The sequence below is a fragment of the Drosophila hydei genome, unplaced genomic scaffold (assembly GCF_003285905.1).
Source record: "Drosophila hydei strain 15085-1641.00,03,60 unplaced genomic scaffold, DhydRS2 tig00008119-arrow-pilon, whole genome shotgun sequence".
Classification (NCBI taxonomy): domain Eukaryota; kingdom Metazoa; phylum Arthropoda; class Insecta; order Diptera; family Drosophilidae; genus Drosophila; species Drosophila hydei.
The window spans coordinates 4041904-4068644 of NW_022045830.1; the positions used below are offsets into that span (position 1 = coordinate 4041904).

A 26741-nucleotide genomic window follows, 5' to 3' on the forward strand; every position below is an offset into this window, starting at 1 on the left:
TTTTCATTTCGCGCGAAGCTAGGAAAGCAACGCAAAAGAAATTAGAAGCTTCGACCAAAAGCTCTTTTGCATGTGAGCTGGTAATTAAAGCATTTCCTTTGCAATTCAACATGCGGCTAAATTTCCAAGAATGGATAAGCTGGTACCTTTGACTTGGCCCAACAAGTAATACAAAGTAAGTAAAACTACTCGAATGTCGAGCTGCAGTCAAGCCTGCGCTAGAGCGAACTGAAAGGTAATTCAATGCTTAGCTAGCTAAACTCATTTGTTTTAGCCAACATGAGGATGCGTGGGAATTGCAAATTGTTGCCAACAAATAGTTTATGTACTTTAATAGAATTTAGCTCATGACACGTGGGAAATTGCTTGGCAACGTTATTTTTGAACTTTATTTAACTGGACTCAATGCCGACAATTTCATTATTGCCTCGATGTGTGGCCATAATTAGCGCGCGAAATAAAAACTAATTAAAAATATTAAAACAAAAAACTATGAAATTCTGTACAAACAGCTGCTGCTGTAGCTGATGCTAGCGACCGCCAGGTGGCGCCCAGGAGTCGTGCACATTGGAAATTAACCGCTTTGAGCCTCTGGCCCCAGCTGGTACCCTGCCAAAGCTATATAAATTAGTTGGCTGGCTAAAAAGCTGACAAAGGCCAAATGCCGAGTCCTTGGGGAAGCTAACACTCGCACGCACACACACACACATCTACAACAGCATACACAAACGTACGTATGTGTTTGTGTGAGTTTTAAATTGGCTGAGCTGTCGTTGGCTTTAAGTTCAGTTTGTAAAACGTCTGAAGCTTGATAGAACAAAAAATAAAACATATTCAAAATTCTTTCAATATCGGCACAGAAAAATTTGCTTAAATTTTGGCTGCCTGTACAGATTAGTATATATATCTCGAAATGCCACGTCAACGCTCTAGTGCTCCGCCTAATTCTAGCTACGCCAGAGGACGCGGCAGCAGCACCAGTCGTAGTGGCTTTACTCCATTCACAAGCGCTTCGAAAAACAAAAATCTTCCTGCGACGCAACCCCAAAAGGCGGAGACAAAACCGGCAACCACTCCAGCTCCAGCTCCAGCAGCTCCAAGTTCTGGGCGCTCCACATCCGATGTAATGAAGGACATGGCAGCCACGGCAGCCGGGGTCGCTGTTGGCTCTGCCGTGGGACACGCTGTGGGTGCTGGCATAACGGGTGCCTTCAGTGGGGGCAGCAAGACGGCGGCGCCAGAGAAACCGGCGGCTGAACAAAAACGGCCGAGCGAACTGGTCGAAGAGGGTCCTTGCGCCTTCGAGATACGTCAATTTTTGAAGTGCAGCGAGGAGAACAGTGATCTCAACGTGTGCCACGACTTCAACGAGGCCATGAAACGATGTCGACAACGCTATAACGTTTAAAGCTCACAAATTGTCAGGAAGAAAAAATTGATTTATTTCCAAACTTTACAAATTGCGTGTCAATAGACCATATTTCGATTTTCGTCAGGACTTTGGATTTGAAGTTACATCATTTATATTGGAAAAAGTTCTTGCAATTTGATGGTTTAACTGTAGCTGCAATAATTATCCAAATTGTCCAATATGGAAGCCAGCGGTTCGCAATTAAAATATTTTATGTGTCGCGTACGCATCGCATTGCCCTCTTCACTGTCACGCCCTTATCACTCACGCGTCCGCATTTCCCTCACATCCTTGCAGCAAAGAACCCAATTTATTTTTAACACTCTTTAACTGGCTGACTGCATAACCCTGACACCCTTTGTTGTGCTGTCAGATACGCATCCGGCGCTGTACCGTTGCTCCATATCCTTTGCCTGGGAATTTGTATAAAATAGGTTCAAGTGGCTGCAGATATATTGAAATCTAATTGGAACAACTTTGAGTGCTTCTGAAAATTAATGTAGAAGAGAGTAAAGATTGGACTTAATGAAGTTTAAAATTCCTTGAAACTATTGCCAAATATATTTCATAGAACTAATTAAGTTTATAGATACAAATTTTTATTTTGAGAAAAGTATTTTTTTTTATATTAATATAGATTCGGAAGTGTATTTAAACTTCGTTTTGGTCCATATCTTGCTTTTTTTGTCAGTTAATTGTGATTTTGTTTGCTGCCCTCTATGGCCCTTCATGCTCTGGCGTCGTGATGGGGCTTTTGTTTGTGTTGTTACTTTGCCTGCGCTTTGGCGCATATTTACTTAAATTGTTGTTTTTGTTATTATTGTTTTGCTTTTCTAACGATTTTCGCGTTCGACGCGCTTTTCATAGCCAGTTTTCTCATTTTTCGTTTCGTTCTTCAACGAGGCAAAACTTTTTCATTAGGTTTTTCTTTTCATTTTGCCTTGTTTTTCTCTCTTTATTTTTCCTCTTCTTTTTTTGTTTTTTTTTTTTTTTATCTGCTTGGCTTGCGCGCAATTAAGCCCGTGAAATGTTTTGGCAGCACCGTCAAGTGTTCGGCCGCGTCTACTGCTTTCACCCCAGAGACGAATACCCTTTTTAATTTGGAGCACATTTTCGCGTATGCTTAAGCAGCATACAGCAGCGGACACTGTGTGGGTGGATTTGCTTCAGCATGCATTCGCCTGTTGCCCTAAACACTTTGTCTGCTCTAATGAAAACAAATTTAATTTTTGGCAACAGCAGCGACAACGCGCACCTAATAAATATTTATTATGTTCTCGGCAAATCCCCAGCCTGTTGCTGTTGCTGCCTGATTTAGATGAGTCGCAAACAAGGCAATGCACCTGCCACTCGCAGCAGTCCACAGCACCGCATTGCGGCTGCCCCAGAGTGGGTTGGGGTGTGGCTTTGGATGTGTATATGTGTGGATTAACCAGTCAGGCAGCTGACGTGGCCTGAACATAATAAGGGAAATATAGCAAATATATTTCATTAGTTTTTTTCATAAAATATATTTTGGCTTATCTACTTTATGCATGACAGACATTTAAGTTATGGGCATATTTAAATTATTTTATATAAAATACATTCAAATTATAAGCCCACATATGTACATATGCCTGCTAAAGTTTACATTTAAATACAATTTGTATGATAAAAATCTTATTTTTTGTAATATATTTTTTTGACAGCACAAAAAGAGTTTTGTAAATCAAACTGTCAGTTAAAGATTTAAAATTTATAATTGAGATTTATTATTACATTGAAAAAAATATATATAATATTTTGAATTTATTGATGTAGCATGCAAATGATAAGCCAAGTAGAAGCGACCCTTAGATAATATTAAGAGCAAAGGAAAGATTTTTGTTTTATATCATTTAAGCGAAAGAAAAGCAACTTAACGATTTTTGTCTTAACCCGTTCACAACTTTAAATCAATTTTCATACCATAACTCCAATGGGAGAACTGGAAGCACTCGTTAATAGCCTCAAAAGCATATCGATAGCAGATAAAACGTTGACGGAATATTTACCACGCGCACATAAAAGTGAAGATAAATAAATGCACCGCAGGCAGCTGCCTGTCAACGTGCTGGCAAATAGCAGCAAAAAAGAACTTAAGATGAAAAAATACCTTTAAAAATATATATATGTATATATATCTGTGCATATATAGTATATATAAAAGAGAAAATCCCTCGAGCGCGAACTTTTTGTTGAGCGTGGTGTGAAATACAATACAACGAACAGGCCGCAATCAAAGGGCTGCGCTGTGTGTCCATTCTTGCTCTTATGTTTTACCCTCGTAATGAGTGTAGGTGGAAGGCAAATAAGGAAGCAGCCGCTGCCGACGAACGAAGTGTCTTTAAATTTCAGCTGAAATTCCCACTTTTTGTTGAGTTTAATTGATTCAATTCAATTTTCCATTTGTGTGTTTCTTCTTTTATTTTTTTTGTGGTCTGTGGCGCACTTTATAATCAATCAGTCATGAATATGCTAATGAAAATCAAATCAAATCAAATCCAATAAATTTTCAAGTGGGCAGCCAATTGAGGCGTGCAATGCAATAAATTGCATCAAAATTGTGTAACCAAATTGGTTGAATGGCCAATAAGTGCAGCTGACAGTGCTGCCGGAAATGCAGGGTGTGTGTAGAGGAAGAGAGACAGAGAGAGAGAGACAGAGAGAGGAAGAGGAATAGGAGAGAGAGAGAGATAAAGTATGTGTGTAGTCCGTCTAGGTTTATGTGTGTTTGGCGTGTCAGCTTGGCATTTTAGTCAAACTGGAAATTTATGTGCGGCAAAGTTTGCTGCGGCACAACTTTGTCAGGGCGCCGGCAGCGGAAACGGAAATGCATTTCCGAAAACCGGAAATGTACTTGCAATACGAATTGCAAATGGCACAGAGTTGTCAGCCTCAGCAAAAAATTGAAATTCATAATCATAAAAGCCAAACTTGACCACCTTTAACCATCAAGGAACTCAACTCTCCATGTCTGGCATATATACTTGTTGTTGGCTTGCTTAGCAGATAGCTGTGTGCATAAGCAACTGCTGTATTTTTGTGAGTCAGAAAGAGTCGCAAATGAAATATGTACATATGAAAATGGGGACAACTCTTTGGCATTGGCTGAGGTGGCAAAGAGCAAAGTTAAATATTCAATAAATAATTAAATTGTACGAAATTTTTGGCACAGCTGAAACTGTCGATGGGGTCTTTAACCTGCAGTGACGCCTTCATAAAAAGGCAAAATGTATTCTAATTTGTTGCCAACACGCATACGCAGTTATGTTGAGTTAGTTCATTACAGTCCGAGTGAGTCTGAATGAAGCGTCTTAATTAAACAAGTGTAAACTTAACTTGGCAACACGCAGCACCCATACGCCCCTTTTCGTGTTCACAATAATTTACATATTAATTAAAACCCTTTTTGGCCAAGACCAACGTCAGCCAAGCGGCAAGCCCCAAAGCCAAAAGGTCAAATACCAGACGCAGTCAACTCTGCCAGGCTAAACCACAGGCATTAGCTGACCACACACACCTCATTGGATTTTCGTAGCATACTTTCGGGAGCGGTCAAAACAATGCAACTTCTTGAGGCTTATGCCGTGCGCCACGTGGCAAGCGGAGATGAGAGAAAACTTTTTCGTCGCCTCATAAAGCCGCCTTTGAGCTCATAAAATTTTCAATAGAAATTTTGTGGCTAAACAATTTGCCGTCAACATTGTCGTGGGGCCTGAAATTTATCCATGTCACTTAAATATCAATTTAATTTCCATAATAGGGCCCTAAACTCTGCCGCACACACACACACACACACACACATTCTCACAGCCAAACACACAAAAGGCGAACCAATTTATTGTTATCGGCCAAGTGACAGCGCGCATTCTCCAGGGATTTGGCTTGTGATTGACACTTGCCCAAGAATAGCACAAAACCCATTTGGCACACTCACACAGCAGGCCGTGGAGTGGAAATTTGTGTGTGCATGGGTTGGGTAAAAGTTTATCGCTTTAGATCAAATATTATAAAAACATTCGAGCAAATACAGCAACTCAGCAACGCGAACCGCTAAGACAATCAAATCCAAGCTGAATGTGCTAAGTGCAACTATTGTTAATTCTATTTGTCCAGCACTTGCCCCATGAAACTTGCCACCAAAGTGCTGCTAAAACAAACCAAATACTAAACAAAGAAAGTTGAAACACAACTGGCCACAGTGCCGAACTCTTGACTACCCTTAAAACGGAATGTTTTGGCATTTGCAGTTAACGCGTGTAACTGAAACTGGCTTTGGCTTTGGTATTTGGCAAGTGTTTGCAGTTGCAGTCTAACGTCTGTTTACCTTTCCAATGACAATAAAGGATTTAAGCTCTACACAAGCATCTGAACTGTGCAACTGATCAAAGTACATAAAAGTTAGTCTTAGATTAAATTTGTCTAACCAAGAAAACCAAGATATTCAATGAAAGATATCTCTATATACTTCTACTCTGTCATTTCCTTAGAAATTTCGATCTGCTCTAAAAACTTTCTAAAGAAGAAATGTTAAAGTATATGATCACATCCAACTAGTTGCATAGAAATTATGAGACTTAAGGCACTTTTTGCTTATATCAATATTATTTTACTGAAACGAGTTTCAAATTTTGATATAGTCAACATACCCAAAGTGCAAAGTGCAATAACAAAAATAGTGTAAACATTTGAATAAATGGAAAATAGTGTGGCAACAAGAACAGTAACTGAAGCCAAGCGTTCATATGTAATATTCATTGAAATACATTTACATATGCCTACATACATCCATGTAGAGCAAGCAAGCAAATAACAATAAAAGCAAATTTAAAAGTCCATTAAAAATGCTTGGGCGACATTGTTAAATTGACGGACCGCGCTGAGTTAGTCACGTCTCGCGCGGAACTCTCCCTATTGGTAGTCATATGAGCCAGCGGAGTGCTGCACTGTGTTGCGGGTGGACGTCGCATCGTCAAAGTCGCTGACAATAAATAGAAATCTCAATTTACGACGCGTTAGTCCTACGCCCCGTGGCTGGGCAGCCATGAGCGGGGTGGGCGAGGGCAGCAGCTGGCAGGACAGACAGCAGCAACTGTTTTCTACTGGCTCGGCTTCACAGGCTGCTCTAATGGCATTTGTGATGGCTGCGGTTATGGTCGGCTCTGCCATTGGCGTCGCAGTTGATGATGATGTTGATGTTGATTGGCGATTCGCTGCCGCTTGCATGGATATCTCGCAGTAACCGCCATGAGTGCTTTTTTGTTTGCACAACAGCAGCAGAGGACATGGTGGGAAGAGGGGCAGGCGGTATGCAAGTGTAAAGTGTGTCTATATTGACACTCACCAGTCACAATTTCCATTGCCATTCGCACGATCGAACCACTAAGCCAAAATGCAAACTGATGCCCACTTTAAGTTTTCTAATCGGCTGAGGGCGACTAGGAGGGACATTAAACTTTAAGATGTCACTGAAGCAATACCATGTATTAAATTCTATAATGGAAAATGAGACGAAATCTCGAATGGAATTTGATGTTTATATATGTTCTATATATTTCAAAATATACACACATATCAGCTTATTTTGGGTCAGGATCAAGAATACCTTTGCTTCTATTTGATTAAGAACGTCATATCCTCTTTGCCATTTGCAAGGGGTTATGGTTATAATGGAAAAAGGCACGAAACGTAATGTAGTGGAATGGCAAGCAAGAGCCAAAACATTGCACCCCAAGCACAAAAAGTGCGCTCCAAGTTAAGCCCTCTGAAAAACTTTCCAACTAACTTGCGACGTGACATAATTTGTGCTAATGCCAAATGAGTGACAGCCAACACGTCTGTGTGTGCATGTGCACTAGACTACAGGAGTGGAGTGGAGTGGAGTGGAGTGTAGCAAAGTGCTTGCATACATCATTTATATTCTACTAAAAGCGTTTCAGCATCCAATGAAAGAATGCGATGCATGTGAGAATTGTAAATGAAGGCTGTCAGAGGTGAGACCCTTAGCATGTTGCACAGTGTTCATCAGGTGTTTCAATTAGACAAGTTTGCCACCCACTTCCGCGTAAGCAGCTGAACAAATTAGCCAGGCAAACGTGCAGCTGACAGATATAGATATAGATACAGATACATTTGCAGTTGCTGTTGCAGATACAGATACATTTGCTGCAGCTTGTTGCGGTTTATGTTATGAGCAGCGGAAATTGTGTGGGCAAAACTCAAGAGCCGGAACACCCCTCACTTTTATTGGCTAAAGGGCCGATTCCATTGTGTTGAAGTGAACTGAATTTACGCTTCGAATTGTTTTGGCCAAGATGAGTTCACTGCGTGCCGGTTAGCCAGCCAAGCGGAGAGTGGACTGCGGCTCACTTGATGCTCGCGTAACTAGCACAAAACACGGCTCCACTCAGCCGGGGACCGAATGAAGCCCCAGCTAATTGGCACTTGAATGCAAATAAACTAACTCAATTGGACTCGCTCAGCTGTCCTTGAAGTTTTTGTAGCCCGCCCGGCTGTGGCCAAGAGACCGGATGCTGTTCAGCTAACGGTTTAATTTGGCTTTCCTCTATTTACGCAACAATTGGAATTTCGGTTGCCCCAGGCCGAGTCGCCAATTCAGCCAGTGCCTGTTGTTATATCAAGGGCCCACTATAGTTACGTTCGCTGTCCATAGATTGACGACAGTCGGCACTCGTATTACTTCTCTTTCCACTCGACCACCGTTGCGTATACGCATTGCAAACATATTTGTGTGGCTCCATATTTCATGAGCATTCCGCCCAGCCCAGCCAACAATGTGCAACTGCCGCATCGTGAAACTTTTATAAATTGCAACGTCAGATTTGGGCTCAACTTTGCATAGCACAACCAAATTTACATGCCAAAAATGAAGGTAGGTAAATAAAGGCAAGCTATCCGCAAGTTATTCATGCTGCAGCCAACTTTCATTCGCAAGCACAAGACGAGACGGCGACATAGGCACACACGCAAACCCAAACACATATACACACGCACACACACTAATAGATCTGTGTAGTTGTTGCCAGTGTTGGAACGCACAAAACTTTTTAATTAAATTCCCTCACCAGCAGCAGCAACAGCAGCACTTGAGTTGTTTTTTATGAACTCACTTGAGGCCAGTTGCAAAAATTCTTTTGCTGACAAGTTTGCATAAAATAATAAAGGACTATTTTTATGTTGTTGAGAAGTGTACCCAAAATAGCGTTCACTTTTTCTCGGCACCTTCTACTTGAAATAAAAAAATATTTATATATTTTCTAGAAGATGATGCATGCATAGTTGAAAAGGCAAACATATACTAGAGGCACAGTCATAGTTTTGATTTTATTTTATTTCTGAGCTTCCTTTGTAAGTGGAAGTAGGTTAAAAAATATAAGTTAAAAACTTTACTCAAGCAAAAAATAATATTTCATTCGTATCTCAATGAAAAATTCTAAAAAAGCTTTTTCCCATTAAATAATTTCTTAATAAACTATAATTCAATCTACAGGTATATTCAAAGAGTTAATACTTTTAATATGTATCAAAATTAATTTATTTTATTTTCTTCTCTCTTTTAGTTGCTCAAGAAATCGTTTAACTTTTTAATCAAAGTTCGCTTTGCATTCACAGCAATATAATTTATATTTTATTTGCCTCACAGCCGCTGGCAAATTGCATATTTTCTTATTATTTTTAAATGCCCTGTTCGGAGGTGAGTGGAAGGGTATGATCAACAGGGGTTCATTTCAACCTTTGCTTCTTATTGGATATCCATGTTTATCTGTCTAACAAAGTGAAAAGTTTGTGTCAACTTTCCGACCCTCCGGTGGGTATGCCCTAAGAGGATATCTCAAAGTCTAGCACTCCTGCCGTGCTTTTCCTTTTGGAAAATCTAACGCAAATCAAATTGCGTACTTCACTGGAAAAACTGTTTTGCATATTTTTTCAGCGCTGTGGAAGAAATCAACTGTTGCTCCTACTATTTGTTGTTTGCCTTTAATGCAAATTTCTCCCTCAAGTCGCAGCTTCCTACTCATCTTGCTACCTGCCCTCAGCCGGATGCAGCAATCGTGCAACAGGCAGCCAGCGCAGTTCAAAGGCAGCAGCAACAGGTGCCTATTTGCTCAAGAGAACCCGCGGCTATATGCCAGCCGAGCTGCTGCGTTTGCTACTGCTCCCGCTGCTGCACCGAGCCAGGCATCGCAGTGGCATCTGGCTGGCTCAACATCCTTGGCGCTCATAACTTTTGCCGCTGTTTGCATTTTTGTGGTATGGCCCGGGGCTGACGGGGCGAGCAAAATGCGTCAAGTGGGCAGCTTACACCCAGGCGAAATCAATTAAAAAGGCAAGCGCCAAGGCGAAAATATTAGCATAAAGCAGTAGAAAATCGTTTTAAAACTCAGTGCAGTATTATAATTAGTCTCTGTTGCTGTTGCTGTTAAATTTTATAAACACTTTCTTAAATATTAAGTAAAAATCCAATACAAATAGACGGCGAACTATTCGTGTCTGTCGATCTATTTATAGCACGCACAACCGCATGATTAGTCGAAAAGTTCTTGTACCTTGGGTGCGGGACATTACGTAAAGTGCCCTAATGGGACGGCATTAATAATGGACAAGACGTCAACGCAGCACAGTTCGCTAAACTTTTTCCGTCAAATTGCGTGACCCCAAAAAGGACATTTACACCAGTCGCAAATTTTTCCACCTGCGAGACCCCGCCCCAACCCAAAGCACTGCCTTTCAGGTAAACATCAATGAGTGGCGCACGCATTTTGGCCCACAGGCCAAATGTTTATACGAATAGCTAAAACACACAAAATTGTCTTTCATGTTGTTGCTTTGTTTTCTCTGCCTCAGTGCGTACTTCGACTTTGCCGTGCCATTCAGGCTAAGTAGATCAATTCCATTAAATGTGAATAAATATGCAAGCAAATAGTGTTTATTTGTTATTTTTGGGAAAAATGTTTTGGTTTGCTAGAAATATTAATATTATAAAAATTACTAGACTAAACAAATTCGAAAATGGAGCCATTAAGACTTAGTTTTCTTGCCTCAGCATATAATGGGAACGTTAATTTAGTTAGGTTAATTTATGAGTTCCAGCTATTTAGGAAGTTTTTTTAATATGCGGATGTTAAACACATTTCAATTTTAGACAGTGTTTAGATAATAACCAATAGCTTCATTGCTTATCATTAAAAGTTTAAGAAATGTCACTCAAATTTAAATAACTATAATTTTTAAATAAATACATTTACCCTATAATTTAACACACAGAATTTCCATAAGAGTATTCAATTGTCGACCAAAACGTAGAAAAATTTTTCTTTCAATTTGCATTTCTGCAAAATTTTGTGAACCAAAGACAATTTTTGGTTTTTGCTTTTGCGTTTGGAAATTTTCTCTTATACGTTTTATTTTACTCTAAATTTAGAATAGATTTTTGATTTATTTTTTGGTGACACGACACAACGTAAAATTTTGGAAGAACACAAAGCCAAATGCGAAATGAACATGCTAAAAATCCAAATTCAATTTGAACATCACATTTGGGCGTCATGAAAAAATCATAATTTGTTCACACATCTCGCTTCCAGCACACGAATGTGCGATGTGTGTGTGTGGGTGTGTGGCTGCGTGCGTTTGTGTTAAGTCGTCTGACATTCGATGCAAGAAACGTGTGTGTTAGCTTTCCGAAATCTGGCAAATGTCAGACAGCTTGTCAGTGTGCCAACGTGAGGTATTGTGTGAATGGGAATGCGAGTCTCATGAATGAAAAGGCCACCACGTAATACTCAAAGAACGAAACCGAATTGCATCAACCATTTGGCACCTGTCACTGATTGTGTACCGTTTGAGCACAATAAATTGTCGCGCAGCTTCACTCCACTACCCGCCCAGCTCAATTTCTCATAGAGCAGAAGAATCTACCAGAGATTGTCAAATGTCACACAGTTAGAAATTTGTAAAATAAAAGTAAATTTTGTATTCAATCTCAACGCTTCGCCTCCACATGGTGAAACTAAATGTCTCCAATTTCAATCAAAAACTAATATTTACATTTTTTTCACTTAGCCATGCGGGCGAAATGAAATTTTTCTCTTAAGAAATATAAACGCAACTCTCTAGTTGCCAAAGCAAGACAACTAAAGCGAAATAAATCAGGGAAAACGCATTGGTGTTGGCTGTTGGGGTATGCTCGAATTGAATATACTCTGTAAAGGCTTAGCAAAGAATTTATAATATTTAAATGCCAAATAAAAATAACTGAAAGTAAATAAAGTCTCATAAAATTTTCTTAGAATTTTATATTAAATGCAACTTTTGAGTATTATTTAACTAACAATTAGTATATATACAGGGTATATAGGCATATATCATATATAACGCAAACGAATCAAACGTCGGCGGGGCATTAGGGGTTACAAATGGCCTTGGGAGTACTCCTGAGAGCCCCGGTCGTCAGTTGAAAAAGAATTAAACTAATATTTATCAAAGAGATGAGCGAGACGTGCTTCAGCTTGAACAAAAGCATTGAAGGGCAGGGTCGGCGCCAAAGCAAAGTGGCCGGAAAGCATCAAGAGAAGGCCAGAAATATGAAACGGCGACTAGGATTAAGATATATATATATATATATATATATATATATATATATATAGAGTGAGAGAGAGAGAGAGAGCAAGACAAAGATAAAGACGAAACCAAGAAATGAACTGCAGTGTCATGAAACCAGAACAGAACAGACGAGAACAGAAGCGAGCACTACGACGCTGTCAAGTTGGTCAAAAGCTTTGATGCCAAGATGAATGGACGCATTTCAGTTGCACAAAGCCGTGTTTGTGGAGTAACTTAATGGCTGCAGTGAGTTGAAGCCAACTTTATGCTAATTAGCAACAGCTAACGAGTCTGTGAGATGCGAATAACTCTACAGCCAAATCCTCGCACCTGCAGACCCAAGGACCTCTCATTCCATTGTTGGTTGTGAAGCTATTGCATGGCTCAGCTGCACATAAGTGAGCTTTTCCACACATCTCAGACAGACAAACACACAGACACACACACACACATGCACACATGCACACATACACGCACGCAGTGACAGCCATTTTTGTCAGCCATCTTTTATTTTCGTTCTGCTGTAGCCAACTTTTGTGCTGCCCCATTCACAACTGCATTTCGAATTTGGAGCTGGCGCTGCTGTTTGTTGGCTTAGCAAAAGCAGCGCACATTGTTGACGTCTGAATTTTAAAATGTATATAATATAAATGGCGCTTCGCTTTGAATTGGCCAAATAAAACGACAATAAATATGGCCATTGTGCAGTTGGCTCCACTTTGCAGCCTTAGCAGCCAAACAATGGCTGCTCATAAATTACCTAAATTGAATACCATTCTGCTGCTTTATTTGTGTACTGCACAGTTTTCCTCACCTTAAAAAGAACTTAACTCGTCGTTATGGACCACACCCCCAGCCGCCCTAAAATTTATTACATTCCATAGAGTACGCTAGTTATTTAATACACTGCTGCAATGAATGTAATGAAAACGGGCTTGTTCGCTATGAAAGAGTCTATATATTATTTTTTAATTATAATTAATTAACATTGTTTGAACTGTTCATCGCTCCCAAGGCCAACGCGTTTCACTTAAATTTCGTATCCACTAGGAACATTATACTTACAAATAAATATCAATTTTCCTCTAAAAATAATTTAACTCTGTGTTCGTAGTCTCCCACGGCGTGCAACTTGTGTAAGTCGTTATACTCGATCGTTTTGTATATTTAGGATGAACATTTTACCGAGGGCTGATAATGACATTCAGAAAATCAGCCTTGGTCGAAAACACTCCTTTTCTAAATAAATAACAACACATATATTAATAAATGATTTTATAATATAAAATTTAAAGCCTGACTTATTCGATCTTGCTCATTTGAGCCTAGTTTTTATATACACAGATCAATTTAAGAAAAAACTTATCAACACCCGCTCAAAAACTTTAAGTTATATGAAAAATCCTCAAGCGAAAGCAATTTATTCTCCAACTTAAATGAAATATTATTCTTATGTATTTCATATTTTCTATGTATTTTCTATGTATTATTTCATATGCATCATATTTATTTATTACATTACAAATATCTAAGTCAATTTTCATATACAAAAAAAGTTTATAAAATATTTAGAGTGTATTTCTGTATTCGCGGAAACTTTGACTTTGTTTACTATTTTTCAGTCGCAGTTATTATTTTACTTTTTTCTCGCTGTTGTATCCGTTTGGTGCGCGCATAAATATGCAATAGAAACTTTTCTCACGTTTTTGATTGCATTTTTTGTGCAGCGTCATAAATATTTAATGCTGACTTTTAGCTGTGGCAATTTCTGTGGCAGCACATCCGTGCGGCTCTTTAGCGGTAGCTCCCTGCCCATTTATCTATATTATAGTCTGTGCGTTGGTGGCGCCCTTATTGCTTTTCCATTTCAGTGTAAACAGCAAATGGCGACGCAACAGCTTGTCCCAGTGAGTGGAGCAAACCGACTGCGGCTGGAGCGATTCAATTGAATGGCATATCCATCAGGCTGTGTGGTAATGGTTAGCTCTGTATAGCAATTTGCAGTTGCAGAGTGAGATAGAGAGAGAGAGAGAGAGAGAGAGAGAGAGAGAACGCCGCAAGACTGTGGGTTGCGGGCGGCGAACTGGCATTTGGTATGGCTGTCATCAGTGGTAAGATGATGACCAAAAAACCGCAGGATGCACTTAATTAAGTTAATTAACATTTTTTGTCATGCAGCTGCACGCTCTTATGCAACGTCATTATCGGCATCAGCATCAGCTACACGATTATGATGAGCATTATGGTGCTCATTGTCGCGGTTGAGACGAGTCGAGTAGCAACCGCAAAGCGAGTCACTTCCAGCTGAGCTCGTATGCGAGTACGCACAAGTATTATGCGAGTAATAAGCGAATCCAGCCAGCAGTCCACCAGTCCACCAGTCCACCAGTCCTGCCACAGTCCCTGTTTGCCTCTTTCATAACGCTCGCGCGCTCATGTTGCATGCAGTTGCTGCCTCACACGAAGCGTAAACTCAATTAAAAACTGTCGAGCAGTTGGCGACTCACGCCGCACACCACACTCTAGCCTGTTGACAGAGCTTGATTATCCTTATTCCGTGTCTGGCTCTGTTACACATCCGGCCACAAGTGTGTGCTGTGCGCCGTTTAGAATGCATGTGTTTGCTTTACTACTTTCAGTTCCATTTTCTAATTTAACGCCCGCATATATATTTCACTTCATTTTCAGCGAGTTCCCCATCAACTTTTTGCTGCGGCTTGGGCTCTTTGCATTTTAATGCTTGGCTCATATAGAGTCCATTAGGATTATAATTTATGCAGTTCTTTGGCAACGCCCCAAACTTGCAGTGAAGATACATTATTTTTGCAATTAGCTGCATAAATACTTCATACTCAACGAGATTTAAGCTTCTAAGTTGTTTTCTTTTCATTTACGCTTTATTAACCATGCTTTAATCCAATTGGCTAATAAAAAATATCTTTAGGATATTCTATTATTTGGCTTAAAAGATCTTCATAAATTATGCTCATCGCCTGAAGTAAGGCAACCCGTTTAGCATATAAAAACATATTTAAAGCAGGGTATATCCTAGTCGAGCATATTGAATCCGCCTCGTTAATGGTTTATATAAATTGTTTGCTTAGTACAGACATATGTAAATCGTCGATTAGCGGTTAACAATGTTGTTGCAAGCAGCAGGCATTAGGATGAGATAATCAACTGTTGTAATGCCTGCCCCTCTCGCCTTTACCCCTGCTAACAATCAAGCGTTAACAGAGAGATTGTTCACAGGGTCGTTTGTAATGCGACCGAGAGGCAGATGTAAATTTTGCAGTTGTCAGTTATTGTTGTTGTTGCTGTTGTTGTTGTTGTTGCAACCTCTCCTTCGGCAGCTGCATTTTTGCCATGTGTGCAGCCTTCCATAAGGCTGCCAGTTTGCTCAACTTGGGGCATCTGCAACAACTGCTTCTATACGCATATCCTGTGCCTACAAAGTCTCGCATGCGGCTAAGCGTGACGTTGACGAAGCGCATGCAACAGCTCAACTTGTTAGATGGCAAAACCTAGAGGGGGATATGAAAATAGAATGTGTGCCACAGTGGGCGATGACATGGCGGTTTGATGTTGTTGCAAGCGAATTTGTTGCTGACAATTTCTTGTTAGCGCTGCTCATGTTGTGGTTGCACATGCACAGGGTGCATGTGTGTGAGTGTGAGCGTTCTAGTCGATAAATTTTCAATTTTGCAACTTATGCTGTGCGTGTGTTTCCGCATTTTAGTCACACTTCAGCGCAGCACAACATGGCGTATGATTGATGCCGTCTACAGAGTATTCGTTCGTCTACACACAGAAGTTTCACACAAGCACAGGCACATACAGCAGACAACATATTATGTTTACATAACAAAAACAAATTTCTTGCTGCTTGCCTATTACTCAAGTATATTGAAGGGGGAGAGAGATAGGCAGAGAAAAAGGGAGAGAGAAAGAGCAGCTAAAAAGTGATTGCGAAGCTTTGCGTAAAATTTTACACTAAGTAAGCACGTGTGCTTATTATTGACGGAGTGTATGTGTGTGTGTGGGCGTGTGCGTGTGTGTGTACTTTACTGCTTTAATTACATTATTTACTCTTTTATTTCAGTTATCTCAACATTGAAGCAGCCTACAGGAGGAATAAGTAACAGGTGAGCTAAAGCATTTCGCAAAGTTATTTAGAATTTCGTTTATATGCGAATATATTTGACTTTATAATAACGGAATATATTACATATTAAATACAATTTTTATTGCTTAAGAGCATGTAGTCAGTTTTTGCTGTATTTTCGCTCTTGCTGAAGATTTACCAAGACTGTTTGGCACACAAAACTTTGACAATCGAAGTTATGAAGTGCTCTCAGTTTATCTGGACTGCAACAAGAGCCAAGCAATTCAATTAGCACTGCGAAATTTTATTTGGCAGCCATATAAAGAGCTTTTGTGACTCACTCGGGGATCCTGGCCAACATTTCAGTGGATACATTCAACCACAATTCCCAAAAGTTTATTGAGTGAAAAATTGTTGGCAGCAAAATACGAATGCAATACTTGTGCAGCAACAGCAGCGGTAGATATTGCATTATATTATGTTGGATATAAATATCTACACAACATTTGAAGCAGCCTTGCCTCAAGTGGAATTTCAGTCAAGAATGTGTCGAGCATGCAACGAATGCAATATAAATGATGAATTGCGGCAAATGCACATAAGGTTATTTAACCCATTTCGACAGTGGCTGATTCAATATAAATCAGTTTGCTCTATTCGTCGATTAATTGGTAGCAAAATGTTTGCATTGTTCGACTTTTTTAGTATTCAATAAAACAAAAGCCCGAATTTGTCTAGCTGATGTCACACAGACACATAACTTAAAATCAAATAAATCATTTTGATAGCCAAATATATATTGCGCTGGCTTTTGGCATTTTCACATTTTGGTCTTCGGTCGCTGGCGCAAACATAAATTTGCTATAAAAGGACAAAAAATCAGCGTAGACGCGATATTCTTTTAGGAGTTTTCCATAAGTCGGCGCCATAAATAATCACATAAAACAACAACATACACAACATGTTGGCATCGAATGTCGGCCAGCTTCTGCTCTTGCTGCTGCTGCTGTTATCCTGACAAAAGGAAACCCAAATGTGTATACATAAATACCATTTTTTCTGTCTTCTTGTTGTTGGAAGCGGAAGCTACCAAACTGTACCCGCAATTTATGTAAAATTTAATGCTTTATTACGACACACAGCCACACATACAGTGAGAGGGGGAGAGAGCGGTCGACGTACATATGCAAATCATATCACTCATACACGCCTACGCAGGCCGACTCAATTGTATGTATGCATAGCATTATCAAACATGAAACATGAAACGTGAAACACCAATGAAAATGTCAGCCAAGAAACAAACACAGCAACAAAGATAACAGTAAAGATAAGCAATTTTGCCGCTGCCAAATGTTTTCACCGTTAGGCGTCCTCTCTACACATGTTTTGTGCACGAATTTTATTATGCACACAAAACTCAGCACACAGACCCACAGTCACACACACATGCACCCACACACACGCATAAAATGCTCGCATATGTCACTGTGTAGGCATTTAATGCCGGAATTCATGCTACACTGCGCAACAAAAGTTTGACTCAAAGTGCCAAGTGTAATTATTAAACTTAGTTAACGCTAAGCTTTTTTTTAATTTTATATATAATAAAGTTTAGTAACAGCTAACTATGAATAATAATAATTATTAGCTTGTCTCCGAGTTAGCTTGGCTGACTGGTGTAAGAGCGCTCGGCATTAATATATGATTCTGAATAAACGCATTCATTATTTACAAGGCAAACAGAGCAAGAAAACAAAATAAACCAGCATCTGCTTGACACATAAACATCAAGTGCGCAACACGCCCTCAAAAATAAAATAAAAAGAAATTATTTAAAATACATACAAACATAACACATAGTATCTATGTGTGCAGACACGAGTGAGGTCTGGCCTCACTCCGTACGAGAAGGGGCGCCAGCGTCGACGGCGGCAATTTAAAATTGCTGGCTTTTTAACTCGCATCCATTTACAGCAATTTTGCGTGTACCCTCCGAACGCCAGCGCCGGAGCGCCCCAACCTTGCGCCAATCAGTCCCGGCATGCATGTTTGACGTGTCAGATTGAAATTACATCAGGCACTTGGTGAATGGCAAATGACAGGAATGCTGGCAAGGATAACGAATTACATAAATAAGTAACATGCTGGCAAAAAATTGAAAAAAACCTTCGCAGGCATGTTAAAGAAATCAAATTTGATGACTCAATAATTGAAATGCGCACAGGCGTGTGCGCACTGTAGCTGCGCCGGATTGACGCTCGCATGGATTTCTGCGACTTACAGGGTTTTGCTGTCCATTAGGCGTGATTAGTCCGACACACTAATTGACCCGCTTGCAGGCCAGTTTTAGCATCCTTCAGTTGTTCCCGCTATCTGTTGTGTCTGCCTGCTCCCGTCTCTAAGCTGGAGTCACTTATTTCATGCATTTTGCGCTGCAGCCACAAATCCGCGCGGATTTAAAAAGCTTTTTACAACAAAAACAACAACAAGCAGCATAATGCGTCCTGATGTGGCGTGGTTTTATCGCGGCATGCCTTAAAAGCAGACACTTTGAGGACGCGGACCAAAGTGCGCTGCAGACCATGAAGCAAACCCACATAAACCCACCAAGCCAAGCCAAACGTAACCAAAGAAACTGCAATGCAGTTCTTCTTCTTCTACTTTGGCTGCTTCTGCTGGGAATGCCTTTTGTGTTTTATTTTGCAGCTGCAGTGACTGCAGACATTTTTTGTTTTCTTCGCGAAAAAATGGCGCTCGCATATCGGGCAAGAATTAAGTTTACGCCCGTTGATTTTAAGCGCAGTTGATGGGCGGGCAACCAGAGCTGCGCTCAGCTCATTTAGCCAGCTTTAAGTGCAGCTAATAAATATAAACAAAATTACCAGAATCAGCAGCCACAATAAAAACCGATATCCCATAACGACAATCATGGCAATTGACGGCGTAAGCCAAGAACTGTAATCGTTTAGACGAATTAAATTTGCAGAAAAGGCACCGAAAACTAAACTTTGCTGCAAAGAAAGCATATAATTTTGCAAAAACTTATTGTCGATAGCTTTTTTACGTTTTTTTTATCAACTATGAACATTGCTCTTACTAGCTTCCTCTTTAAATAGTTTTTTTCTATTGCTCTGGTCTGCTACGGAGTGGAATTAGAGCATAGTAAAGAAGTCATCTCTCTATACTCAATCTCTTTGGCTATGTAGGACGGTCGTAAATTAGCCAATGCTCTCCTGCAGTCGACTTGAAGATAAGGGCGTCAACATTGTGAATTTAGAGATTCAACCGAGACTTTGTTCTTGCTTGAATATTTATACATAATCAGTTCAATCAGAATCACTCAGTTCAGACTTGAAATAGCGAATAATCATATTTTAATATTTTAACATTTATTTTAACTGTCTTCATCTTGTTTATATACTTCAAATTCTGTTTGAATAAAAGCCTTTCCATATAAAATACATTTAAAACTTGTTTTTACTGAATGCTCAAGGCTAACAGATTTAATTCCTTAGAAACAAAAAGTCAACTGTCATCAGCAAGATTAGTCAAAAGATATGTATATATTGTGACATCCCCGTTCATGTATTCTAACTTCTTAAAAACTTTGTAATGAAACGCCTTTCGCTCACTACAATACCCAAAAGTAATGAAGATTGTTTTTTATGAAGAAATGTTCTTTCTTGCTAACTTTTAGGCAACTTAATTTTACAGCAGTTAATTAAATGTATTTTTTACACAGAATTCAGGATTCAGGGAAGTTACGGGCCGTAGCTAACACAGGTAAAATTCAAGGGAGTACTCGAAAGACTAAGTCAAGGCTAAGTCTTAGTCTTCTAATACTCCTAGTTTTAGCTGGCAGATCTTTGGGCTGCAATATCTTGACGCCTAGCTAGGCCATTTGGGCAAAAAGTTAGTCTCTCATGGTATTTATGAAGAAGATTATTCATAAGAAATATTCTATGTCACATAATAAAATTTATATTAAATTTCATCGCAGTGTAAAACTGGTTATTTCTTTGCTATTTTCCACTTTGTTAGGCTTGCAGCTAAGGAAAATATATAGATTTGTTAAATATTATTTCATAAACTAGAGTTGCGCACGCTTAAAAAATAAGTATTGAAGTTACTGGGCTGTGTACGTGCTTGCTTAATCAAAATTTAAGCTGAAGCTTAGCTTTTGCACCTGTTAGCAAACCAATAACAAAACTATTGCATTTCCTCCATATTTGGCCAGCCAAACAGTCGCAGCTATAGAACTTGAACTGTACTTATTTAGTAACATTTATATCCCTGCCAATCCGACAGCGGACTCGTTCGCTCTCTCCACCTCCTGCGGTACTGCAGCGTACTGCGTGTTTTCCAGCCGTAAAGCATGCGGACAGACAGACACGAAAAACTTTCGAAGAGACTGCGGTAAGCCCCAAGACGCTGCCACAACGTAGCTGGGTTGGTTTTTAGCGTCGAAACCAGGGAAAATGCTAAATATTTGAAAAGTTCTGCAAAGCGGAGCTGAGGTTCTACCAGCAGAAATGTCAACTAGTATAAAACTTATGGTAAATGGCTCGGGGCGTGGTCGCAATGCCAAATTTGGCCCAGGTACGAGAGTCAAATAAAAAAAAATTGCTCATACGCCGCGACGCGTTGGCAGCAAATTATTTATGAACCGCCAGCGGCTTAGGAGCTTTTTAATATGAATAGCAGAATATCCGAGGGAGGCGACGCAGAAAGATGATATAATCGTTGGCAGCAATAATTGGGTAGATGCCTGGCTTTTCGGCACACTCAGAGAGACGCATAATTAAATTCAATTATTTATGTGGCTGTCAGAGCAAAGTCGTGCAGATACCAAAATGTGAATCAACATTTGGGACAGGACTTACGAGCTGTCCGCAAATGCTTAAAGCGGCTTACACTTTGTTTGTTTGTTGACCAAATAATTGCGCCATTTGCGCCGACTAGCCACTGTCACTGTCACTGTCACTTTTGGCAACGACCCCGCCACTGCTGCTACTCCTGCTCCTGCTCTGACGTCCTTCCCAGTCAGGCCATTTGCCAGTTGATTAGCATAATCAACCAAAATTAGTCGAGCGAATTTCACATGCAAAATAGTTTCATACCCACAATCACACACTCAGGCACACACACACACACTCCTTTACCTACACAAACAAATATCTGGCTGAAAATTCAATTTGCCTCGCCAGACATGTTGCACAAACAAGCCGTTGAAATAATTTCAAATATGAAATATTCATTGAAAAATAATAATAATAAACAGCACAAAATAATTGCAGCTCTAGCCGTGACGAGTAAATAGATTTATTTACGCACAGTTTATTATCATATCAAAGCACACGTGCTCAGTTTGCAGTTAAAACTAGAGCAGTGCCTTTAGCGGGCAGTGCCTGACTGGCAGATACTCTGTATTTAAAGAGCAAGTAGCACGGATACTTAACTAAGAAATAAATTTGGAGTAATCTGAAATCTGATTGAGGCAAACTTGAGTTGAGATTATTGAGTCCTAAAGATAGCTCACTATAATTTGTGAATATTTAGCTTTAACCCTTATTCAAGCTCTATATAGATAGCCCATATCATGAAATGTATACCTAAACAGGGATTTATATTAACTATTGCTGACATACAATTTACATAAAAATTACTTCTATGGCATGAAAGAAACAATCATCTACTTGCTAATTATTAGAGCAATATAAACCTATAACTACAAGGTATAAAGTCATGCACATTCACTAAGTTAATCGATTTGTACTTGATATACTTTAAAGTAAAATAATAATAATTTAAGCTCATTTAAACTGCTCTATAATTGAATATATAACACTATATATATACAAAAATATGCATAATAATAATATATCATAGCATATATATATATATATGTATATATATATATATATACAAAGAACATTGTAAGCACCATCGTTTAGTCGAAGCGAAGTGTTCAACTTAAATATTATTATTATTCTTAATTAATTAATTTTGTTTTAATTTAACATTTTGAAGTGATATTTCACAGAGCTTAAATGGTGCGGGCTTTGCAGTTATTTTTAGTCACGGCAAATTCTACATTTCATTTAAACAAATATTTACAAAGTTTAATTAAAATTTGCGAGCTCTTCCCACACTTCGCACGCTGTTTGATCTGTGCTTTTTGCATAACTTCTGCTGTATGTCAACTGGCATCGCTTTAATGTTCCAACTACTGAGAATTTAATATTCTTGCCACGCTTCAAAGGGCGCGCTCAGGTGAATGGACACAATGGGGGACTGAGCTGAGGCTGAGCTCCTAGCACAGGGCAGCTGCAGCTGTGGCAACGTCTGGCCGTCTAGACGCGCTTTTGAGAATATGGCTCAATTGCCATTCTTGGCTGACTTCAATAAATTTTGTACCAGAGACATGTGAGGCCACAATTGTCGGCGCATTTCGTAGATGAAGTAAGGGAATTCAATTAAGAGCAAAATATATAAATTTATATTTTAGCTCGCGGTTTCGGCTGACCAAAAAGAATGCCGAAACGGAAGCTGTAAACCAACAGCCAACAACATGAGCAACGACGCCGGCATTTTGGCTGCCCTTTGTTTATTTGTTACGCACAATCAAGTGGTACGTGCGAGGCAGGGGGCGGACCGGTGGGCGGTGGCCGGTGGGCGGTGGGCGAGGCAAACAATTCAATAATGGGAGGCAGCATGAAAATTAATGCAAAAGGACGCAGAAGGCAGCTGCGGTCGCTGCCTTCTGGTTCACTTGTTTTATATGCGTCACAGCGAGAGCAGATGATGATGATGAAGATGCTCATCATGATGTTGTTGATACCGAGAAAAAACACATCTGCGTTCGGCCGGCGGGTTAGGGACACTCGAGGGACTGCCAAGTTTGCATTTTATTGTTTTAAAATTTCTTCAAAATTGTAACAACTGCTACCATCAAGAGCTACATATGTGCACAGAGCGGCGCAAGGCACGGCGTGGGCGTGTGTGTGCGTGTGCGAAGCAAAAAGTCTCTGAAAATATTTACAGTTCAAACGTCTGAGCTTATGAAGAAATTAAATAAGCCAGAATACGAATATTCTTTCAGATGTATTTAACATAAATTTTCTAGAATAATATTATATATATATATATATGTACTTAAGTACTATTAGCTAGTATGAAAATTTGTCAAAATCTTGAATATTATATTCAATTATTGAGCTCATCTTAAGCTAATTGAATCAAGCTATTTGAATTACAATTGTTGATTTTCTGTGTTTCTTTACAGCAGCGCGACAATCAGAGCACAGCAAGGCGGTTTCAAGCAAGACCCTCAGCAGAATATATAGCTACTTATTTATATATAGCTTTAATTCTGAGACAGCTTTAAGTACGGCGACAGCAGCAACAACAATTACGAGAAACAGCCGTGAGCACAAAACACTTATTAAGCTGACCGCAAATAGCGTTTTATTAAGCATACGCCACATTAGCCCGTAGGCAGGCAGGGATGGACGGACGGCCGGAGAAGCGCACATCAAATTAGTAATCAAGCAACACAAAAGCAGCGCCCAGGGCTACAGTGGTGCACGGCAAGGTATAAGCCTTGGCTGAGCCGGGTCTGGAGCTGGGTCCGCGCTGCCTGGCAGCTCGAATGCGAGGCAGACAAAACTAATAAGACGACTTTATTTTTATTGAAATTATGATTAATGACAGAAATATTGCACGACGGCGATGAAGAATCGGCGCACTGTCACGAATTAAGGGCAAAAGCCCATTGACCATGATAATGGTAATGATCACAATGATGCTGATGATGATGCCAATGATGAGCATCTCGCTAATGATATTGCTGCGGCCAAGGCACGATTTCTGACGCGTTTGTCCAGCCATGGACCACAGAGCGGACACAATGGTGATGAACTTAATCAAAGGCCGTTTAATGGGTGTCAATGCTGTCGCCGACGCTGTTGATTGCCGGTGTGCAAGCAACTACAAGAACAGCAAGAACGACGACAAGAACAACAGTAATAGCAATTAAGAGATATTGCTCATACGACGCGCTGTACAAGGCAAATTCTTATTTGCAAAGCATAAAGAGAAAGTGCAAGCACAAAAGAAATTCATAATTTGATGGCTTCGCCTGGGCAGCACTGCGTTGCAGCAGCAGTCCGCAGACGACGCCATCCTCAACCTCAGCTGCACAACAACAACAACAACAACAAACTGATCTCCACAGCCACACTGACGCTGCTCATACTCTGTCTGAGCAGCTGCATTGCCTACGCCACGGCAGCAGCAACTGCTACGGAACAACCAGCCGCAAGGAGCTCGGACAGCGGGAGCCCGACCGAGGACTTTAACAGCAGCAGCGCCTTCCTGGGCGCCATTGCAGCTGCGGCTAGCTCCGTGAACAGCAGCCCCATCGCCATTGTCAGCTATCCGGGCATTACGAGCAGCACTCCGAATGGCAGCAGCAGCACGTTGGTGTCCATGTCCGATACTCCGCTGCTGCTGGACGAGCTGGCCGCCGGAGAGGAGGAGTTCGAGCTGCCGCCGCTCCAATCGGTCATTGTGAGCATTATCCTGCTTATTGTCATACTCGGCACAGTGGTGGGAAATGTGCTCGTTTGCATTGCCGTTTGCATGGTGCGCAAGCTGCGACGACCCTGCAATTATCTGCTTGTCTCGTTGGCATTATCTGATCTCTGTGTAGCCCTGCTCGTCATGCCAATGGCCCTGCTGTACGAGGTGCTTGAACGCTGGAGCTTCGGCACGCTGCTCTGCGACATTTGGGTGTCGTTCGACGTACTCTGCTGCACCGCCTCCATACTGAATCTGTGCGCCATCTCCGTAGACCGTTATCTGGCTATTACTAAGCCGCTGGAGTACGGCGTTAAGCGCACACCACGGCGCATGATGCTCTGCGTGGGCATCGTTTGGCTGGCTGCAGCCTGCATCTCGCTGCCGCCGCTGCTGATACTGGGTAACGAGCACGAGGACGAGGATGGCCAGCCCATATGCACGGTGTGCCAGAACTTTGCATATCAGATCTATGCGACGCTGGGCTCCTTCTATATACCGCTCTCCGTTATGCTGTTTGTGTACTACCAGATCTTCAAGGCCGCACGGCGCATTGTGCTGGAGGAGAAACGCGCCCAGACGCATCTACAGCAGGCCATGAATGGCACCGGCTCGCCGCAGACTGCGACAGCACCTGCGCTGGCGCACACTGATGTGGGCAGTGGCAATGGCGCTGGTCATGGACACCGGCACAGCAGCATAGGCAACACCTCGCTTACTTACTCCACCTGCGGCGGTCTGAGCACCAGTGGTGGAGGAGGTTGTGGTGGCGGAGGCGGTGTGGGCTTATCGCATGGTCATCACGGCAGCGGCGGTGGCGTAAGTGGATCGACGGGGCTGCTAGGATCTCCGCATCACAAGAAGCTGCGCTTTCAGCTGGCCAAGGAGAAGAAGGCATCTACCACGCTGGGCATCATCATGTCGGCCTTTACCGTCTGCTGGCTGCCCTTCTTCATACTGGCACTGATCCGGCCCTTTGAGACGATGCATGTGCCACCGTCGCTCTCCTCGCTTTTCCTCTGGCTGGGCTATGCCAACTCTCTGCTAAATCCGATTATCTATGCCACGCTGAATCGTGATTTCCGCAAGCCCTTCCAGGAGATACTCTACTTTCGCTGCTCCAGCCTGAACACCATGATGCGCGAGAACTACTACCAGGATCAGTACGGAGAGCCGCCATCGCAGCGCGTCATGCTGGGCGATGAGCGACATGGTGCACGCGAGAGCTTCCTGTGAAGCCAAAGGATCCCTGGATGCTTGGCTCCCTAAATATCTAAAGCTGTATATCTATATATGTTGTACTCTACACGAATAAGCCAAAAACTAACTAGTGTCTACTGCTTGGCAAGGAATGCAAACTACATAAGCACCACCCTCTCCCGCACACACACACCCACATACACCCATCTATATGTACTATGCATGAGTATATGTAACTGTTTACCTATGAGTATTTTTTGTATGTAGTAGTGTTGCATAACGCAAAAACATAATTACGATATATGATAAAAGATAAATGATAAACGATAAACGATAAACGATAAACGATAAATGTAGATGACTCCTCTAAATGTAACTGAACGTTGTAATTTTTAAATGTAACACTAAGCAATGAAGTGGGTTAAAATACTGCAACCACTCCACACACACAAACACACACACACAATTGCCCACCCAAAGACAACCAAGACAACTCACACACACACACCAAAAGTGTTGCAAAGCAATCGATAAGTATTTGTGAAGATTTTAATATTCAGTTTTAATGGTTTCTTAAGTCTCGATTGTTTAGTCTATCGAATATCGATAGCTTCGCAGCACACAGACACTCATAACTCACACAACAAGACGGTTGTACCACTGTTAACCCAGTACAGGTTCTCACACGGTTCCTTTTTTATGTTTGTTATTTCCAAGAATTAAGAGAACCGATTACAATCACAATCGATATCGAATCTATTGAGCCCACGGCGAGCGTAGTTTATTTGCGATACT

At 40.9% G+C, this 26741-nt stretch overlaps 1 protein-coding gene and 1 pseudogene across 3 annotated transcripts in view; both read left to right on the forward strand.

Annotated features, from left to right (window-relative positions):
* LOC111597828 (5-hydroxytryptamine receptor 1) overlaps nt 1-26345 on the forward strand; it is a 57723-nt gene extending 31378 nt beyond the window's left edge. Inside the window, exons 3-5 of one of the 3 annotated variants that reach the window (XM_023312725.2) lie at nt 16161-16203; nt 23452-23592; nt 23657-26345. In XM_023312725.2, the coding sequence (XP_023168493.1) occupies nt 24297-25982 (1686 nt within the window). In that variant the 5' untranslated portion in view covers nt 16161-16203; nt 23452-23592; nt 23657-24296 and the 3' untranslated portion in view covers nt 25983-26345. Of the gene's footprint in view, nt 1-16160; nt 16204-23451 lie in introns of all 3 variants that reach the window. The other 2 variants (XM_023312724.2, XM_030224771.1) reach the window with 2 other exon arrangements.
* On the forward strand, nt 780-1817 carry LOC111597829 (annotated as a pseudogene).
* Nucleotides 26346-26741: the final 396 nt, after the last annotated feature.